The 23,285-nt window shown below is 33.5% G+C and overlaps 1 protein-coding gene across 1 annotated transcript; it reads left to right on the forward strand.

Moving 5' to 3' along the window:
* LOC109361253 (annexin D2-like) lies at positions 19,906-23,285 on the forward strand. Its single transcript, XM_019606652.1, has 5 exons — positions 19,906-20,064; positions 21,057-21,202; positions 21,582-21,800; positions 22,070-22,282; positions 22,759-23,285. The coding sequence occupies exons 1-5, from the start codon at positions 19,971-19,973 to the stop codon at positions 23,050-23,052; spliced, it is 966 nt and encodes a 321-aa protein (XP_019462197.1). The 5' UTR covers positions 19,906-19,970; the 3' UTR covers positions 23,053-23,285.

Genomic DNA, 23,285 nt, shown 5'->3' on the forward strand with positions numbered 1-23,285 from the left:
TATCGGAGGGATCTGTTTACACCCAATTTAAGTTAAACTAATTACATTCAATCTCAACAATTTCTTTTCTTAGAACCAACAAACCAAATGAGTGAGTGCAATAAGTGATGAGAGAGAAAAATAGTAATCTTAAATAACTTTTAAGTTTTATCCATTTAGTTTGTTGGATCTAAGAAAATAAATGGCTAAGATTGAGTGTAAATAATATAATTTAAATTGGGTGTAAACGGATCCCTCCTTTTATATCAACATTTCCAAGTTTATTAGAAATATTATCTGTATCATACATAATCATCATTTTAATAACTTGATTTATAACTGTCAAAATTTACAAACCTTCTTCACCATGTGTTTTTCATTTTTCCTTGTATTCATGTCAAGGCAAGGTGGGCAATGAAGGTAAACTAATAACACTTTAAACAACATCAAGCAAAAATGTTAAATTGGTGATAGTTATATGATTAATTCAATGAGTTTAGATTTGGTGACAATGACTATATTGTTGGAGTGAGATAAAAAAATGATGATGCAAGGCAAATGCATTTTGACAATTAGTGAATTAGTAATGAGGAAAGTTTACACTATAAAATTATTAAAATTTTCTTTTCTTTTTCTCCTTTTTTTGCTTGTAATGTAATAAAGGACAAGCATCATAGACTTCTTAATGTTTTTAAAATTGTGCCAATTCTAACAAATATTTCCAAAGACTAATATTTTTATTTTCATTAAAAATGAAAACAAAAATGAATAAAAGAATCCCTAAATAATGAGTAGGAAAATTACTTGATAAGAAGGCAACGTGTATCCTTACAAAACCCATTCAAATAAATAGAATAGAATGGTGGATAGAGTGAGCATATGCTCTATAGTACTTAAGATGACAAGTTTGAATGAATAATTGGAGACATATATAAGTGAAATATCATCTCCCTTTCGTTTGTTTTTTAGCATTAAATTATTGTGACTTTGAAGTTTGGTTCAGTCCCGCTTTGCTTATAGCATGACTCACCCTCTACCAACTCATCAATTTTATGTGCCACATTTTGGTGTTACCCAAAAATACTAGGATTATTCTTGTATAATGTGCATACCAATGTAATATCTATATATTGACTGTATAAATATTTATATATAGTTATCATTCACCATTAATTTGTATAATTTTTATATAATAGTTAACGATGATTAAAAATGAATATCAGATGATGGGTTTTGTTGGTATTTGTTGAGAGAATGATGTTTTGTTGAGAGAAATAAGTTTTGATGGTGCAGATTTTAAAATATTTTTAGCCAAAAAAATGTTATAAATGATGAAATAAATATGGGTCTCACATTCCAGTATTGGACCCTCTAGTACTAGAGAGGATCCCATAATTTTTGAAGTGGGTTTTAATGCACATAAATATGGTCATTTATGGTGACTTTTGGGTTTATGAAATTAAAAAAACTCACTAATCTCACATTGCTTGGAAGAGTGAGGTTGAAAGACTTTATAAGCCTTAAGTTGCAACCTTGAGGTATGACCCAATGTGTACAATGGGTTTTGTGAGTGGGTGAAGACTCACACAAACAAAAACCCTCCACACACACGCGCACCACCACCTTCGTCGTCGTCCGGCCGACCGACTCTTGTTCAGGCTTGGGCCCAACATTTATTTATTTATTTAATTTAATTTTGGGCTTAGACTGTGTGTTGACCAAGTCAACACACACATTTAACATAGAGCCGTTGGATGGTAATGTTTTGCACCGTTGGATCATATAGTCGTTTGATGTTTTGCACCATCGGATGGGGAGCCGTTGGAGGCCTCACGCTATAAATAGAGGCCTATTCCCCACATTACAACTCGCACCAAGTTGAGGGTGGTTACCTCCCAACTTATCTTTCTCCCCCTTATATTTCGCCGACGCATTTCCGACAACCTTCTCCCCCTTTCTTTCCATGGCACTTGAGAATTAACACATACATCCAAAGTGGGAATTTTGAGAAATGACACTGGTAGTGAGTATTGTGGGAAAAGAATTGATATGATAGTCATATAGTGGGAATTCGAGAATTGACATTGGTAGCCATATTGAGGGTGTATTCGAGAGCGATTCTTACAGTGCAGTAAGACATCATATAACATAAAACTGAGTTATTTTATCCTAGGGATGACGTGATTGATAGTCTGCTTGCACAATTTTAGTAGTACCACGAAACGTCTTAAATAAAGCGACTTGGTCGTAACTTGGTCAATAAGGATTATTTCGTGCCATACAGAATTGTTGTGAACTATGGTAACAACAATTTCAAGATGTTTCTATTGCAATGACATTCGTAGATAATATTACTGGACTGAACAACTATGACTTAAACAAGCCATTTTGGTTTGACGGGACAAATTTCAAATGTTGGCAACATAAGATTAAAAAATTTCTCACTATGAGAAAGGTTGTCCATGTTCTGAAAACCGACATCCTAGTGTTGTCGGATGAGGCTGAAAAAGAGGAAAAAGATAAACTGGCTATTGAAATAGCTCTCTAGAATGAAAGTGATTACTTATGTAAGAACTTCATTCTGAATGGGTTGTCTGTTGATCTCTATGATTACTATAGCTCATACAAGTCTGCCAAATTAATTTGATATGCATTTGAAAAGAAATATGATATCGAGGAAGCTAGGACCAAAAAGTATGTTGTTAGCCGCTACTCAAGTATCAAATGAATGATGATAAATCAATAGAGTCTCAGTCCTATGAGATACATAAAATTACTCATGAGATCATTTCTGAGGGTATGTTCCAAGATGAGCAATTCCAAGTGGTTGTCATAATTGACAATCTGCCTCCTAGTTGGAAGGACTTCAAAAACCTTCTGAGGCATAAGACCAAAGAAATCTCTTTGGAATCTGTGATCACTCATCTTCGTATTGAAGAAGAGACTCGTAAGCAAGATCAGAGAGAAGATGTGCTTAATGTCTCCAAAAATAGCACTAAGAAGAAATTCTCAGGTGTAGTTATGAAGCCTTCTAGCACTAACTTCAAGAATCATAACCACAATGAGAATAATGCTAACAACACCAGTCACAACAAGAATTGAAACCCTTAAAAGGTCCAATATGCTATGCCACCTACTAATAATGACTTTAGCAACCTGTTTATCCATTTCAAGTGTGGGAAGCCAGGTCATATGGCACACAAGTGTAGAAATAAACCTATGGATCATCCTCCACATGCCAACATGGTTGATGAGCCATTTTTGGTAGTATTATCCAAGGTCACTATGGTTGGAAGAACTAATGGGTGGTGGGTAGATATTTGTGCATCCCGCCATGTTTACTATGATCGTGTTATGTTCAAAACATATATGAATGCTGATGATAAGAATGTGTTGTTGTGTGACTCCCACACCACTATTGTTGGGTGACTCTGACACCACTGTTGTTGCTGGAACTAGTAATGTGGAGGTGAAGTTTACATCCGAGAAGACTCTGATTCTCAAAGATGTGATGCACACGCGAGAGATGAGGAAGAATCTGGTTTCTAGTTTTCTTCTTAATAAGGTTGGTTTTACCCAGACCATGGAGCAAACTTGTATACTCTTACTAAGAACGAGGTATTTGTTGGGAAAGGGTACACCAACGATGATATGTTTAAATTAAGTGTTGTTGTTTCTATTAATAAAATTTCTGATTTTGTTTACATGTTGTGTGATTTTAATGTTTGTCATTCTAGACTTTGTCATATTAATAAACATGCAATTTCAAATTTGAGTACCTTAGGTTTAATTCCAAAGTTATCTAAAAATGATTTTGAAATTTGTGAATCATACATTCAAGCAAAAAAAAAAAAAAAACCTTATAAATCAGTAATGCGAGAGTGTGTGCCTTTAGATTTAATACACTCAAATATATGTGAATTAGATGAAACATTATCTAGAAATGGTAAACATTAATTTATCATTTTTATTGATGATTGCTCTGATTTTACTTATGTATATCTTATGAAAAATAAAAGTGAAGCACTTGACATATTTAAGTTATATGTAACTGAAATTGAAAATCAACTCAACAAAAAAATAAAGAAACTTAGAAGCGATAAAGGCATCGAGTATGACTCTAACGTGTTTAATTATTTTTATAAATTAAATGACATTATTTATGAAACAATTGCACCATATTCACCTAAAATGAATTATAAAGCTGAAAGAAAGAATAGAGGGGTGAAATCTTATTAACTGTATGTTATATGCTAAATAGAATCCCCGAGGCTAAAAACAAAATTTCCCCATATGAATTTATTAAGAATAGACAACCCAACTTTTCTTATTTGAGAAGTTGAGGTTTTCTAGCTTATGTCCAGATATCAGACCCCAAGAGAGTTATACTCATAAGTAGAGCATATGAATGTGTATTCATTGAGTATGCTATAAACAGTAAAGCGTACAAATTTTATGACCTTAACGTGAAAATGATTATTGAGTCTAACGATGCAAACTTCAATGAAATAAAATTCCCTTTTAAATTGAGGAATAATGGGGGCACAACAACTACTCACATACCTGTGATTAACACTAATGATAATAACGATGAGTTACAAATAGAACCTAGAAGAAGTAAGAGAGCAAAAAATACTAGAGAGTATGGACCTGATTATATGGTCCATACATTAGAAGAGGATCCATAAACACTCCAAGAAGCTTTGACTTCTTTGGATACTGATTTGTGGTAAGAGGCTATAAATAATGAAATGAGTTCTCTAGAGTCTAACAAGACCTGACATTTAGATGACATACCTCCTGGTTGCAAACCCACTAGATGTCAGTGGATATTGAAAAAGAAACTGAAACCTGATGGCACAATGGATAAATACAAGGCTCGCCTTGTAACCAAGGGTTTCAAGCAACTGGAGAATGTATATTTATTCGACACTTTTTCACCTGTTACTAGAATAACATCCATTAGAGTACTAATATCGCTAGATGTGATACATAATTAATTAGTACATCAAATGGATATTAAGACGCTTTTTTAAATGGTGATTTGGAAGAAGAAATTTATATGGAACAACATGAAGGTTTTGTAATACATGGGCAAGAGAATAAGATTTGCAAGTTCGATAAGTCGTTGTATGGTCTTAAGCAAACACTTAAATAGTGGCATGAAAAGTTTAACGATCTACTCATATTTGGTTCGAATATTCATGTTGTGAATAATATGAAATCATTGTTGTGTAATAACTTTGATATGAAAGACCTTGCAGAGGCAATTGTAATCCTTGGTACAAAAATTATTAGGTCAAAATGGAATTTTTTTGGTTTAATATCACTATGTGGGAAAGATCTTAAAGAAATATAAATATTTTGACTGTAAACCTGCTAGCACACTATATGATCTAAGTGTAAAACTTTTAAGAACACTAGTGAATGTGTAAGACAAGCTGAGTATGGGAGTGCACAATTATGTCGTCAAGTAATAAAATATCGATCACATGAGGACTGAAAAACTCCTTTAATTATAATAATTAATTTATACTTAACTCAAATAAGGAATAAAATTGAATTTACAACAATTGCCAAGAATAATTATGAAAATAATCAAAAGGAATTGAAATCTAATTTAGGAAGAGTTCTATTGATAAAGGTTACGCCTTTACACTCGCAAATCCTTGTTTTGCTCATTTTCATGAACTTTAAGTTGTGAGAGTGAATTGCTCTTTGATATGTGTCATCCTCTCTCGAGCTCTCTCGTGGTACGATTATCAATCAAATCCTTTACTTGGATCTTTCTACCCAATCGCTTCGTAGTAACCCAAGGTGAATTCCAGAAACCCCCGATAATCCTAATATTACTCTCATGAATTAGGATTCTAGTTTGAATAACTGAATGGTCGAATAGTTGGGTTCACCTCTCGGTCCTTCCCTAATGTATCTAAGATGTGTAATTTGTTGGCCAGACAACTCACACGAATAAAACCCAGTTTAATGATTCAAATCACAACACTCAATGAAATAGAAGTAAGGACAAATATTTATTGAATGTGAAAAGGCATAGCCCCAATCCTAGCAATAAAGGGAATTACTCACTCATGATGTAGAAGAGAATCCCAAATTCTAAATTATATAATTGTAATATATAAAAAATGTAAAATCGTTGAGGGAAAACTCTTATCTATCTTAATTACAAAATATTGGGCTAAGCCCAACAAAAAATCTAAATAATAGGAATATAAAATAACATCTATGACTTCTTTTGGTCCTTCAATTGTTCTTCGCATAGCCTCAACACTGAATTCAATCTTCCTGCACCCAATCTCTACTCTTTTTTTCTTTAATTCATCCAAACTGCACAACATAACTAAAAACACCCGCTCAACCCTGAACAAAGAGAAATAAAAGCTAAAAACAATCCTAAAGTCCTAATTATGTCCTAAAATTCAAGTTAAATGCAATGCAAATGTAGTATAATTTCACACTTATCAAATCCCCCCAACCTTATCTCTTGCTTGTCCTTAAGCAAGTATTATGTCTAACTTTCACAATCATGTATGAATGATGATATAGAAACTATGACCCGAAATAATAAGCAATCTCATGTTTATTTTGAAACAATCTAGACATCAAGACAAGATAATCATAAACAAATTTAATTCAAGGTAAGTCCTTAAGTCATAACAATTGCATGAATTAGGGTCACTCTTCTCTCATCTCTCTTATGTGTTTAAGGGTCATAGTGTTTCGCTCAAAAAATTTCATGAAAGTAAATTACCATAGGCTTGATTATAGACCAAATCGCCACTGAATGTATTTGAATGCATGCAAAAATAAGAGGTCTTTAAATGGTTGTAATGGGGCCAATGTGAATGATTTAAGGTGAGGTTGTCAAAGAAAAGATAATTCAAAAGGCTTACAAATGTTTCCCAAAATACTTAAACATTTTAGACATTTGATTGAAGCATTAAGATTATCTTTATAGGCCTTACTTTATCATATGACCTTTTTCAATCAACATTTCTCCTTACAACACACTTTTTTCCAGTCCATTCTCTTTTAGTATACTTTGTATTTCTTCTTTTTTTTCTTTTTTTGTTGAGATTTTCTAAAAGAGAATGGATGAAGTTTATTTATTTATTTTTTCTTCAACTTTTTATGGATTCTTTCATCACACATGGTCTTTTTACCTTTCTCATTGCTTCAACCAAACATCATAAATTACGCCAAACTCCCATTTGCGTAGCTATAAAAAACCATTAAAGTTCAGACTCAAAAATGGATAACTAATGAGTTTTCAATGTTTATAGCAAGCGGTTGAAGGTCAAAAGAAAAAGTCCTAATTGCCTCTATCATTTTAATGCATACAGATAGACTTCAATCTTAAAACGATCACAAATCAAGTTCTAGAATATACAATCATAGAAAATTATGCACTCATGAAAGAAAAAAAAAGGTTTTATCTAATTGTCAATTCAAATCAGAACCCTTATTGTGTCTGGCTCAAGATTCTCATATTTTGTACATTCAGCAAGTTATGAAACAAAGACCTTTATTTAACCAAATTTAATTCACAATGTCAAAACTAATGTCTTTCATGTTATTATTCTATCAGCAATAGAACAAACCAGGGGATAGATGATATATGATAGTGCATGATAATATGAATATTCAACCTAAAAAATTTAAAATCTATATGGTATATATGAAATGAATGAACTATCTAAATGCAAAACTCTCTCAAGCTTAGAAACTTATATTGTCCCTAATTTAAAAATCTAGATAATAAGAGAAAGAAAAAGAAAACTCACGGGTTAGGTATGAAGTGTCCTTAACTCATGTGCCAATTATAAGTGGTTGGCTTCATTGAGTGTAATGGAAGTACCTACAAAAGAAGAGAAAAATTTCTCAAATGGCCATATGTCCTAGATGGACTAGGTGTAAATATCTTGGGCAACAACATCATTTTTTGTGGCCGACACTATATACATCCCCCTACAAAGGCTCCAAACTCAGGGAGGCACTAAAACCCATACTAAAACACTAAAATTAATGAATTTAAAAATGTACCTCTAGTATGGGTTGGCTCCCACAAAGCGCTCGTTTAACGTCATTAGCTTGACGATTGATCTTTGTAGCTCATGTAGGATCCCAGAGGGCTATGTTTGTTTGTTTCTCCAGTAGCTCATCTGCTAGATAATGCTTCAAACGTTGACCATTCACCTTGAAGTTTCCCCTTTCCTCATTCCATATCTCAACTGTTCCATAAGGGTAAAACTTGGTGACTCTGAACGGACCTGACCATCTAGACTTTAGCTTATCTGGAAAGAGCCTCAATCTGGAGTTGAATAAGAGAACTAGTTCCCCTACGTGGAATTCTCTACAGAGTATGTGTCTGTCATGCCATCTTTTTGTTCTTTATTTGTAAATACGAGCATTCTCATAAGCATCCAATCGCAATTCTTCCAACTATTGCAGTTGGAATTTCATCTTTTCTCCAACAACTTTCATATCAAAGTTGAGCAATTTGACTTTCCAATACGCCTTTTGCTCTACTTCCACTGGAAGGTGGCAAGGCTTACCATAAATCAACCTGAATGGTGACATACCAATAGGTGTTTTATATGTAGTACAGTAAGCCCATAAAACATCATCAAGCTTTAAGGACCAATCTTTCCTGCTCTTAGAAATCGTCTTCTCCAATATGCTCTTAATCTCACGATTTGATACTTCCACTTGACCACTTCTTTGAGAGTGGCAAGGGGTACCAACTCGATGAGAAACACCATACTTCTTCAAGAGGTTTTCAAAATGTCTTTCGATGAAGTGTGAGCCTCCATCACTAATAACCAGCCTCAGGACCCTAAACCTTGGAAATATGATCTTAGTAAACAGTTTGATGACCATTTTAGCATCATTGTGTGGAGATGAAATTGCCTCCGCCCACTTAGAAACATAATCGACTGCCACCAAGATATTTTTGTTGTTGTTTGAAGTAGGAAAAGGTCCCATATAGCCACCTCCCCATACATCAAATATCTTCACCTCAAGGATGAAGTTCATTGGCATTTCATGCCTTTTTGATATGTTCCTCACCCTTTGACAAGAATCACATGTGAGAAAAAAATTCCTTGCATCTCTGAATATGTATGGCCAAAAGAAACCACATTGGAATACATTTGCTATTGTTTTTGATGTACTAGTATTGCCTCCATAAGAGGCAGAGTGGCAACAACTCAGGATCATTGACACTTCTTCTTCTGGAACACATCTTCTGTAAATACCATCAACATAGAGTCGATAGAGGTAAGGATCATCCCAGATATACTTCTTCATATCTGAGAAGAATTTCTTTTTCTGTTGTGGTGTCATTTCAGGTGGAAGAATTTTGCTGACCAAATAGTCTACAAAGTCAGCATACCAAGGTGCCTCTATAGTGTTGAGGAGGAGAAGTTGCTCATCAGGAAAGGAATCATCAATAAGTATGTCCTTCTCCCCTCCACTTGGATGTTCAAGCCGAGATAAGTGATCTGCAACTGAATTATCTATTCCCTTTCTATCAACAATCTCCGGATCAAATTCTCGCAGAAGGAGAATCCATCGGATGAGACGTGGCTTGGCTTCTTTTTTTCTCATCAAGTATCTCAGGGCTGAGTGATCAGTATGGACTATAACTGTAGAACCTACTAGGTAGGACCTAAATTTTTCGAAGGCAAACACAACAACTAGTAGCTCGCTCTCTGTGGTGGCATAGTTGGTTTGAGCTTCATCAAGTGTTTTGCTTCCATATTAGATTGCATGCATCTTCTTGTTCTTCTTTTGGTCCAACACTGATCCCACAACATAGTCACTAGCATCACACATCACTTCAAAGGGAAGATTCCATTATGGTGATTGCAATATTAGTGCAGTGACCTATGCATCCTTCAACTCGTAAAATGATTCTAGACAAGCAGCACTAAAATCAAATGCAGTATCTTTCATTAAAAGGATAGAAATGGGTTTCGCAATTTTTGAAAAATCTTTTATGAATTTGCGGTAAAATCTCGCATGGCCTAAGAAACTCTTAACACCTTTTATGTTAATTTGGTGGTGGCATATTTTCTATTACTACAATTTTTGCCCTTTCCACCTCTATCCCTTTTCCTGAAATTAAATGCCCCAACTCAATATCCCTACGCACTTTGAAGTGACATTTTCTCGAATTTAATACAAGATTCACTTCCTCACATCTCTGCAATATTTTTGTCAAATTTGTTAAGCAGTCATCAAATGAAAGTCCATAAATAAAAAAATCATCCATAAAAACTTCCATTATGTTTAATATAAAATCAGAAAATATTGCAGTCATGCATCTTTGAAAAGTGGTTGGGGCATTACATAGCCCAAAAGGCATTCTCATATAGGCAAAGGTGCCATAAGGATATGTGAAAGTAATTTTCTGTTGGTCTTCAAGGTGAATGAGGATTTGATGAAATCCCGAACACTCATCTAAATAACAGAAATATTCATGTGTAGCAAGCCTTTCAAGCATTTGATCAATGAATGAGAGAGGGAAGTGATCTTTCCTAGTTATTGTGTTTAATTTTCTATAATTAATGCACATTCTCCAACCTGTGACTGTTCTAGTTGGTATTAATTCATTTTTCTCATTTTTCACAACAATCAATCCTCCTTTTTTAGGAACCACCTGAACTAGGTTCACCTATTCACTATCAGATATAAGATATATTACCCCAACATCTAAAAGTTTTAGCATTTCTTTCCTAACCACTTCTTTCATATTAGGATTTAGTCTCATATGGTTTTCAATTGAAGTTTTATGGTTAGGTTCCATAAAAATTCTATGCATGTAAAAAGAAGGATTTATACCTTTTATATCATCCAATGTGTATTCTATTACCTTCCTGTGCATTATCAGGACCCTTAGCAATTTTTTAGTTTCCAATTTATTTAATTTAGCATTAACAACAACTAGATAAGATGAATTAGGTCCAAGAAATTCATACCTGGGGGTGGAGGGGAGTGTTTTAAATTCAATTTTAGATGTTTTCCCCTCCTCCCAATCTTCAGATTTGGGCATTACCTTCAAGGTCTCATCTTGCGGGTTGTGAAGAAGTGTTGGGCTTGCATTCAGAAATTCAATAACCTCAACCACTTCCTCATCAACGTCTAAAGTGTCACCATTTACTATGCATCTCTCTAAGGGATTAGATTACACTCTACTTGCTTCCTCTTTCACAACTTGGTTCAACATATCAACCCTGAAACATGAATCCCCAAGAGATGGTTGTTTAATAGATTTAGCAATATCAAATTCAACTTTTTCATCCCCTATGCTTAGGGAAAATTTTCCATTCTTTACATCAATTATAGCACCAACAGTAGTAAAAAAGAGTCGGATTTGTGAATCATCTTCCATCTCTAGTATTACAAAATCTGCTGGAATGAAAAATTTCTCAACTTTGATAGGAACATCCTCCAAGATGCCTATAGGGAATTTAACTGACCTATCTGCTAATTGAAGTGATATAGTAGTGGGTTTTAGTTCATCCACTTCCAACTTTTTTCACACAAATAAGGGCATGAGACTCACACTTGCCCCTAAGTCACATAAGGCGTGATCAAAACTAGTATTTCCAATTAAACATGGGATAGAAAAACTATCAGGATCTTCTAATTTAGGAGGTAATTTATTTTGAATTAAGGCACTGCACTTTTCAGTTAAAGCGATTGTTTCATAATCCTTTAGTCTTCTTTTTTTAGATAAAATATCCTTAAGAAATTTTGTGTATGCAGGAATCTCCTATAGTGACTCAGTGAAGGGTAAGCTGATATATAATTTCTTAAGATTATCCAAAAATCTCCCAAATTTCTTTTCTAATTTTGCCTTTGCTAATCTTTGGGGAAAAAGAACTCGTGGTACATATGGTGGTGGAGCTACATACTTAGACATATTTTTAAAATTTTGCTCTCCTTGAGGGAGTTGTGTCTCAGTATGTTCCTCTTCCACTCCTTAATTTGACAGCTTTACAATGTTCATTATTTGAGTTTTTTTCTGGTTGTCCTAGAAACATCCCTATTTGTCTATTAGGATTACTAGCTTGTTGGGTAATTTGTATTTCCAGCATTTTACCACGGATGGTCAGGTTTTCTATTTTAGAATTCAAGTCATTGAGCATGTTTGAAAAACTTTTATTAATCATGATTTGATCTTCATGAAATTTATTTCGGTTAGCAAGCAATTTTCCTGACCTTCCATTAATGTTTTATTAGTAGGATCAATATGAGAAGATTCTACCTGTGAAAACCTTGTTGGAGGTTTCCTGTTACCTGGTCCATCCTGGTATTGATGATTCAGAGTGTTGTTGCTCCTCAAAGAAAGGTTGGGATTGTTGTGCCTGTATGGTGGGTTGAATTATTGTCTGCTAATCTCCTTGTAGTCATAGTAGTTGCATGATTCAAGTTGTTCATTATTCAATGCTCCATGTTCAAGTTCAGTGAAGTGTTTGCATTCAGACCACTCATGTCCTTTTGCTCAACACCCCTCACATTTTGCAGGAGACCTAATAGAATTAGCATGGTACTTTTCTAGCTTTCCAAACCTTTGAGAAAGGTTCTCCAGCATGGAAATTACCTTCTCCATATGATTGCATGAATATTATGCACTAGAGTATCTTCTTGGAATCATTTTCCCATTGGTCATAGAAACCACATTCTCTATGATCTTCGAAGCAGCATCAATTCCTTTGCACATAAAGGCACCACATGCTGAAGAGTCCAATAGTTGTTGTGATGGAAAGTCTAGCCCACTGTAGAAGTTCTGAACCAGCATCCAAGGTGGAATACCATGATGAGGGCAAGATTCAGTCAACTCATTTAATCTTTCCCAAGCTTCAGCAATTGACTCCCCATCCTTTTGACTGAAGTTCTGGATGAGGTGCCTATAGTGCATAGTTTTGGAAGGAGGAAAATATTTGTTGAGAAAAGCATCCTCCAAAGTTCGCCAATTTGCTTGAATTTCAGAATTTTGATTCCTTAGCCACGTTTAGCTCTATCTCTAAGGGAATATGGAAACATGCGGAGACGAATAACATCTTCAGAAGCCCCATGAATCTTCATTATCTCAAAGAATTCCAAGAACTGGTCAATATGGGCATTAGGATCTTCATGAGCTCCACCTCCAAATTGGTTTTGTATCACCATTTGGATCAGAGCACATGGCAAAGAAAAGTTCTCTGCCTCAATAGTTGGGCAAATTATTCCAGAACGTGAACTACGAGCATTAGGGGTTGCATAGTCGCGAAGTGGTTTTTCATCTTGTTCAACCATTGTTTGTACACGAACACATCTTTCTCTTTGTTGTTGTCTTCTTCTTCTTCTACGAAAAGTCCTTTCTAGCTCTGAATAGTAATTTGAACATTGCACAAACCAAATGTGCAACCTGCAGAGGTAGCAAGAAAAAGGAAAATGGATTATACACTAGAGTAAAGTAATGCATTAATTGAGAATTAAAGAAATTTTGACACAGTCCCCGACAACAGCGCCAAAAACTTGATAGGACAAATCGCAACTACACGATTATGTCGTCAAGTAATAAAATATCGATCCCACGAGGACTGGAAAACTCTTTTAATTGTAACAATTAATTTATACTTAACTCAAATATGAAATAAAAATGAATTTAGAACAATTGCCAAGAATAATTATGAAAATAATCAAAAGGGATTGAAATCTAATTTAGGAAGAGTTCCCAGGATAAGGGTTACCGCCTTTACACTCTCAAATCCTCTTTTTTCTCCTTTTCATGGACTTTAAGTTGTGAGGGTGAATTGCTCTTTGATATGTGCCATCCTCTCTCGAGCTTCGACATGTGTACTCAATTTCTCGAGCTCTGGCACATATTCTCAATTGAAGTCGCACAGACTCTCGTGGTACGATTATCAATCAAATCCTTTACTTGGATCTTTCTATCCAATCGTTTCGTAGCAACCCAAGGTGAATTTTAGAAATCCCCGAGAATCCTAATACTACTCTCGTGAATTAGGATTCTAGTTTGAATAACTAAATGGTCGGATAGTTGGGTTCACCTTTCCCCAATGTATTTAAGAGGTGTAATTTGTTGGACAGACAACTTACACGAATAAAACCCAATTTAATGATTCAAATCATAACACTCAATGAAATAGAAGTAAGAACAAGTATTTATTGAATGTAAAAGGGCATAGCCCCAATCCTAGAAACAAAGGGAATTACTCACTCATGATGTAAAAGAGAATCCCAAATTCTAAAATAGAGAATTGTAATATAAAAAAAAATGTAAAATCCTTGAGGGAGAATCCTTATTTATCCTAATTACAAAATATTGGGCTAAGCCCAACAAAACAAATCTACAAAATAGGAATATAATATAACATCTATGATTTGTTTTGATTCTTCAATTGATCTTCATATAGCCTCAACACTGAATTCAATCTTCTTGCACCCAATATCTACTCTTTTTTATTTTGATCCATCTAAACTGCACAACATAACTAAAAACACATGCTCAACCCAAACAAAGAGAAATAAAAGCTAAAAACAATCCTAAAATCCTAATTATGTCCTAAAATGCAAGTTAAATGTAATGAAAATGTAGTATAATTTCACACTTATGAGTATGCGAGCATCATTGGCAGTCTTCGATATACCACTGATTGCACTAGACCCGATATTGCCTATATTGTGGAATTATTATGCAGGTTTACCGATAGACCTAGTATGGAGCATTGACATGCTATAGAAAGGGTAATGAGATACCTTAAGAAAACAATGAACCTTGAATTACATTACCGAATGTTTCCAGATATCCTAGAAGGATTCAGTGGTGCTGATTTTGGAACATTCTTTCAAATGATTCTAAAGCAACCAGTGGCTATATATTTAACATAGTTGGTAGGGCAGTTTCTTAGAAGTCAAAGAAACAAATTATTTTGGCTCAATCCACTATGGAAGCTGAAATGATAGTACTAGCAACAGCTAATGAAGAAGCAAGTTGGCTGAGAAGCTTGCTTATAGAGATTCCCATATTGGAAAAACCGATCACAGCTGTGTTGATCCATTGTGATAGTATCGTGGTTATTTCAAAAGTTGAAAATCATTTTTATAACGGTAAGAAACGACAAATTCGTCATAAGCACAACACCATTAGAGAGTTACTCTCCACAAGAGATGTTAGAGTGGATCATGTACGCACTGAGAATAACTTAGCAGATCCTTTGATAAAAGGACTAGCTAGAGAGAAAGTCCATAATACTTCTTAGAGTATTAGACTATTGCCCTTAGAACGAGGATCACACATGATGGCAACCCAACCTAACTGACTAGAGATCCCAAGAAATAGGTTCAATGGATAATAACAAGTTGTGAAATGATATGAGAATGAACATGCTATAAAATTATGAGAAGCATGATTCCTGCTACATATGTAAGGATGAGTTAAACTCTTAATGAGATCTATACTCCAATTAGAGTGGAGTACCTAGGCTACAGGAGTACTCTTGATAGACTCACCAATGCTGAAAGTGAGGGTCGTTTCTTATGAAATTTTGGGGCCTAAATTTCTAGAGCGTTCACTATACTAGGATAAATGTGCATGACCTTTAACACACAGGCTTTATAGAATACACCTTTGAAAAGGTTGTGTTTGGTTTGATGTCAGAGATAGAGTTCAAGACTACGAGTCACTCTAGTAAAATCTGGATCTTATTCACTATGCAAAGGTTCAAGTCGCATGACACTTTTGTTTATGCATAATCTTATTGAGACCAAAAAAATTCCCGGAAATCGTTTTTTTAATTTCAAGGAGGATTGTTGGGATTTGTTGAAAGAATTAGGTTTTGAAGTGGTTTTTTAATGCACATTAATGTGGTCATTTATGGTGATTTTTGGGTTTGTGAAATGTAAAAACTCACTAGTCCAACATTGGTTGGAGGAGGGAAGTTGGAAGGCTTTATAAGCCTTAAGTTACAACTGTGGGGCAGTACAATGGGTTTTGTGAGTGGGTGAGGACTCACACAAACAAAACTCCTCCGCACGTACATGTGTGCGCGCACCACCACCACCTCCACCGCCGTCTAGCCGGCTCGAGCTTGGGCTCAACATTCTTTTTAAACAAACATTTATTTATTTTATTTTGGGCTATTTGGGCTTGGATCGTGTATTGACCAAGTCAACACACGCATTTTACATAGAGTCGTTGGGTGGTAATGTTTTGCACCATTGGATCATATAGTCGTTTGATCTTTTGAACCATCGGATGGAGGAGCCGTTGGAGGCCTCAGGCTATAAATAGAGGCCTCCTCCCCCATTACAATTTGCACCAAGTTGAAGGCGATTACCTCTCAACTTCTTTTTCTCCTCTCTTATATTCCGCCAACACATTTCCAACAACCTTTTTACCATTTCTTTCTGTGGCACTTGAGAATTGGCACATGTAGCCAAAGTGAGAATTTTGAGAACTGATACTGGTGGTCAGTATTGTGGGAAAAGAATTGACACGAGTAGCCATACAATGGGAATTCGAGAATTGACATTGGTAGTCATTTTGTGGGTATATTCGAGAGTGGTTCTTACAGTGTAGTAAGACATCGTATAATAGAGAACTAGGTTTTTTTTATCTTGGGGACGACGTGGTTGATAGTCTGCTTGCACAATTTTAGAAGTACTATGAAACGTCTTAAAGAGAGCGATATGGTCGTGACTCAGCTAGTAAGGATTATTTCGTGTTATTCAAAATTATTACGAGCTATAGTAACAACACTACTATGTATAAAACTCTTACATTAGTGCATACATTTTTCTCTCTTTTATTATACTATTTGCCATTTGTCTTTTCAGTATAATATTTAGGAACTGTCAGTATAAAAAATTATATACAATCAGTACATAATTTACCATTTATTTATATTATTTTTGAAGAGTCAATGAAGATAAAACATAAATGATAAATAATACGATAACAATGTATAAAACTCACACACTGTCAAGACAAATTTCTCCGTTTTTTCTTCAAATGACCAGTGGTATTCATGATACATTTTGTCACATGATTATATCGGTTGGTTTTTAATAAGTAATAAACAAATCTCAATACACTATATCTCAATCATTTTTTTCAAAGATCACTCTAATGCTTTTGTTTATTGGGGAAAAGGATTTACCTATAGTAAAGTGTTTCTAGACATTGTTATGAATGTAGGAGTAGACCTATCCAAGGTTTGGATAGACACTATGAGTAAGTTTTCTTATCAGGATTCTGAAAGGCTAAATAAACAAGAACATAAATGAGTCACAAAACTTTAAGATGTTAGATAATGAATTTTCCACTTGTATCTTTTTCAACTCATCTATTCCATTCAATGAGATTTGATTGTTAGTCTTAACATGTATTATATTTTATAACATGAATTTCTATTCCAACCACACTTCTCTTCACATTGAAGAAGGGACAATAATAAATGCCTCATTAAAAAAATTCCAGAATCCAAAACATAAAAAAACCTGTAAAACATCCTAATCCTACAAAAAGCCCTGAAAATAATGTTTGTCTTCTATCATTTACTAGCGTGTTGACATGCACTGTCGTGCATATCAACCCGCTTTCCTATCGTTTGTAATGTATAGTTTGTATTTTATAAATTCAAATATAATTTTTTGCGCTAAATTTACGGTTGAATTTATTCAATTGGTTTAATATTCAATTTTTTAAATACACTTTTAAAATAAGAAGATAATAAGGATAAAATAAGAAAATAATATTATATGGTTTTTTTGGGAGAAATAAAAAGATATTGAGGACAAAGTAGGAAAACACAAATTACACCATGATGGGTGGTTATTTTGTGTTTTCCCTTTATTAATAGTATAGATGCTTTGTTTGGAAGAGGTGATTTAAGAAGGAAAGAGAGAAGGAAGAGAGAAAGAGAATAAATCTCTCATTTGGTACAAGTGATGAATAAGGAGGAGGGAGGAAAAACTAACCCACACAAAAACTCTTCTTCTCACTTGTGGGAAGGAAATGAGAATTGAATGTGTTGTCTTTTGTTTTTACAATTTTGCCCCTTTTTATCTTGTTTATCATTTTTCTTTTTTTATCTTAACATATTTAATTACTAATATAAAATTATTTTTTTAAACACTTTAATTAAATCTATATATTTAATTTTTGTTATAAATTATATATTTAATAATAATATTATATTTATTAATATTTTAAACAAAAAAAATATTTTTAATTTATAATGAAAAGTATTATTAATATGACCAAGGGTATTATTGTCCATTTTATAGGTGGAAATGTAAAGTTCTACTTTCTCTATCTTCTTTTTCTTTTCTTTTTCTCTTCTACCAAACAATTCACAATTCTACTTTTTCTCTCACCATTTTCTTTCTTCTCATCTTCTTTCTCACCAAAGGAAACTTATAGTATGATTTTCAATATACATTTAGTAATTTAAAGTATATTCTTATAACAATATTATATACTTTTTATGTTCTTTAACGATGTCATGATATTGTAACAAAGGAACTTTCCAATGGCAACAAAGATCAATTATTATTTAATCACCGTTTTTATTCACCCTCTGCTTATGGTGCAATATAAAATTACTTTAGTTCCTAGCGTTAAACTTATACTAAAAAATGTCGCATATAAAAATTTTAATATACATAAGATATTTTTTTTACATTATCAACCACTTATTATGTTATTATTATTTATAAGTTAATATTAATTAACACATAAATAATAATTAATACATTAAAAGTACAACAACAACAAAAAAAGTTCTCCTCATGTGTCAAGAAAGTGAGAAATGAGATACCAATTTTAAAAACGATGAAACTACCCTCATTATTTTTACATTATTGTCTAATATTTTTTCAGATATGCATGCTAATTGCACACTAATGTAAATATAATTATTATTTTAATTTGATAAAAAATTCATAATTATAAATTTAATTAATTAAATTTTAAATAATTTATTAATTAAACTAAATTTAGAAATAATTTTTATAATTAGTCCAATAAAATAAATAATAAGAATTTAAAAATTATTATATATTTTATTGTTCTTCTCATTTATTATTTAAATTTGATATGAGACAATTGTTTTCTTATATTTGTGGGAGTAATGAAGTATATACAATTGAGTAAATTACACTAATACCCCTGAGTTTTAATAAAACTATATAAAATAATCTTCTCTTTTTTTGTACCTACACAAACCAACCATATTTATATTCATATATTACACTAAAAATCATACATAAGAAAAAAATGTGATCCTTTAAACAAAAAAAAGTTGATGAATATATTCCAGTTCAATAAAATATGATATATGTAGAGACAAATCCAAATAGTATAAGAGTCAATGTCTTTTCACTATTCTCGGTTCGTTACAAAATGCATCAATAATTCTAACGAAATATTGTTTAAATATTATTATATTATATTGTAAAGAATAAAAAACAACGAAGAAATATTGACTTGTATACTATTTGGAGTTGTGTCCGTGATATACAATATTTTGTTTAATTTAATTATACTTATCATCATTTTTATTTTGTTTAAAAAATTATATTTATATCTTCTATATAAAAATAGTAAGAACAATAAATAAATAAATATATATATATATAAATTAGAGGTTTGTATATGAGTAGGAAAGAAAGACTTGATTTGTATATGTATAGGAAAAAAAAACTTGATTTGTATAATTTTTCTATATGATTTTTTTGTGGAAGAGGAAATTTGTAAAGAATACATAGACCCGGACGAGGAGAATGTTATGATTTGTACATATCCATCGTCTTTGACTTTCTTTATTACTATTTTATAATCTCCTAGTATATATTGAATCATCACTGTATAAAAGCACAAGGTGGGTTATTACACTTCACGTTGCTTCCAATCATTTTTTCTATACAATATCGTGAAACTCTCAGTGCCACTAACAATGGCGACTTTGAAGGTTAGTGCGACGTTGAAGATTCCTCCTCATGTTCCTTCTCCTGAAGAAGACAGTGAACAATTACGAAAGGCTTTTCAAGGTTACGTTATTTGCTGATCCATTTCTTTTTTATTTTTTTATTTCATTGTTACTACTCATTTTCATTTTGTTTTTAGATCATTGATCTGTTCAGTTAGATCTATCTCGCATGTAATTTTTTGTGTCCATGATCTCATTACATTCTCAAGTTTGTTATTGCTGCATGATGAATGATCACGATCATTCAGATCTGGTTCATTTCATTTCTGTTTTTTTCTTCTTCTTTGTAAATTATTTTCTTAGTGATTATTATTTGAGGCTGACTTTCATGCATGACATTAGCATTTGCAATTTGGGCAACCTGTGCTTAGGTAATGTGTGTAAGTTAGGATGGACATCAACATATATATATATGAGCTGGACAGGCTTGTGGGTCACACATTATACAATTAAAAGAATAATAAAAGCACATAAAATTAAAAAGAAAATAATCTTATATTATATTGTATTTTTAAAATCATACATAACAATGCAATGGAAAATCAAAACTTAACACTTAATATTTAATATGATAATGCACACGTGCTAATCATACAATTTTTTTAGTCTTGCTAGTCCAATAAATGCACCTCGGCATGCCCCATTGGCACAGTCCAAATTGCCAATAATACACCAATGATACAAGGTGGTGTAAATTTTTTGGTGCATGGTAGTAATATTACCATTGGCATAGCCCAATTTTTTTTATGCATCCTTTTTGTCTTAACCGTTTGACACATGTAATACAATTTTACACAACATTAATGCAATGACAAGTTACCTTTTGTATAATGGATAGATCTTTATTTATTTATGGTAACATGGTATGAAATGTGGTGCTTTGAAGAACATAAATATGTGGTAAAAAAATTGGTTTTTAAACATCCCTCAAACTAGAGGGTTTAGATTCTTTAGTTTTGTGCTGATAAAAAAAGGTTCTTTAGCTTTGTTCATGGTATGAGGCCTTTTTCATTCTTTCATCATACAAGTTGTCATTGTGAAATATCTTTGCAGGATGGGGAACGAATGAAGGATTGATCATATCAATCCTTGCTCATAGAAATGAAGAACAGAGAAAGTTGATTCGCGCAACTTATGCTGCAATCCATGGAGAAGATCTTCTTAAAGATCTAGACAAAGAACTTTCAAGTGATTTTCAGGTCAGTTTAAAACTTTTGAAATCTGGCCTCTTTATGTGAATCTCAATTTACATCCATTTATTGGTCAGAATATTCAATTCACTGATTATGTTTGGAAATTGGATTAGTACGGTATTTCAATGAACCATGTAACACTGAAATGGAATGATTAAAAATTGGACATGATTTGATAACTCTTTGAGTTTTCAGTTTCATAGTTCATACAACATAGTTTCAGTATTCTATATGGATAACCTTGACCAAGGAAACATATAGATGTAGTAGTCACATAGCCGATGATCCGTCAAGAATCGGGTCACACAACTGGCCGGACCTCGAAAGTAGTTATGATTTATGGAGTTACTTTCTAGTCTAATGTTTGATGTTTTGAATGGAATAGCGAGCTGTATTGTTGTGGACACTAGATTCTGCTCAGCGTGATGCCTTTTTAGTTAATGAAGCCACAAAGAGGCTGAGCTCAAACAATTGGGTCATCATGGAAATTGCTTCCACCAGATCTTCAATCGACCTCCTTAACGCGAAACAAGCATACCAAGCTCGTTTTAAAAGGTCTATTGAGGAAGATGTTGCCTATCATACTTCTGGGGATCTTCGCAAGGTAAAACTCTTAAACTTCTAATGTACAGAACTGTTTAGGAGAAGTGTGAAGCCCAGATTTATGTGAAAAGAACAAACGTGTTCCAGAAATAAGGGCATGCTTGACAGGGTGTATAAATACATTCAAGTAAATTGCTAGGTTTAAAAGCCTAACCATCATGCTAGTTTTCATTTTGCACTATTAATTTATTATTCTATGTCACTTTTTTCACAATATATGCATATTTTTTCTTGCCTGATGAGATTTTACTTGTGATACTTCAATAATAGCTTCTGGTTCCTCTTGTGGGTACATTCCGTTATGAGGGAGATGAGGTGAACACGACATTGGCAAAATCTGAAGCTAAATTGCTTCATGAGAAGATTGCAGAGAAGGCGTACAATCATGATGACCTGATCAGGATTATCACTACAAGGAGTAAAGCACAGTTAAATGCAACACTAAATCACTACAACAATGATTTTGGGAATGTCATAGACAAGGTATAAATAAATGATTAGGCCATTTATGAGAACTAAATCACTGCAATACTCGTATTTCTCCGTTTCCAAACTTGACTGCTGCTTTTTGTTTGACTACCTAAGGGTCTATTTGTGAGTTAAGTTTTGGAGGGAAAGGAAAGAGAAGACTTTAGAGTCATGAAATATACTCGTGAGATGACTCTAAAGCCTTTCCCTTCCCTCCGAAACCCAACACCCAAACGGACCTGAAAGAAGCACATGTGCATAGTGCAAATTTACTTTGACAATTATCCATAAATTGGCACAGCGAATGGAATGCAAAACTTGTGTCGTCAGTAATGATTGCTGGTTACTTCAAGAAACAAGACTTTTTATCTTCATTCTTTCTGTTATGATCATGTTCTAGATGAAGCAAACTACTAGTATAGTTTTTCATTGAACAATTATAGTATTAGTCCATGATTGTAGTTGAACTAACAGTGAGCTTCTGGTGGCAGGATCTAGAAACCAATTTAGAAGATGAATATCTGAAATTGTTGAAGGCAACAATTCAGTGCTTGACCTACCCTGAGAAATATTTTGAGGAACTTTTAAGGATGGCTATAAACAAGACAGGAACTGATGAATGGGCCCTCACTAGGGTGGTGACAACTAGAGCTGAGGTTGATCTGCAGCGAATTGCAGAGGAATACCAAAGAAGGAATAGCATTCCTCTGGACCGCGCAATCGCCAACGATGTTTCTGGTGACTATAAGAGCATGCTTCTTGCACTGCTTGGACATGATGATTAAGAGTTCTTTCTATGTTCACTTGTCAAGGACTAATGGGATTGCTGGTTGGGTTATTTGCTTTTCCTTTTATCATCAATGTGATTTCCACTGTGAAACTTTGGACAGTGAACACACTGCTGCTAGTGACATGTATGAATTATTCTCTTTTAAAGTACCATGTTTTGAATATGGTTGGAAATTCAAAACATGAACTCTTACCTACTTAAATAAAATATTTGAGTCATTTTCTACCA

Source organism: Lupinus angustifolius, chromosome LG01, assembly GCF_001865875.1.
Source record: "Lupinus angustifolius cultivar Tanjil chromosome LG01, LupAngTanjil_v1.0, whole genome shotgun sequence".
In the NCBI taxonomy this organism is placed as follows: Eukaryota; Viridiplantae; Streptophyta; class Magnoliopsida; order Fabales; family Fabaceae; genus Lupinus; species Lupinus angustifolius.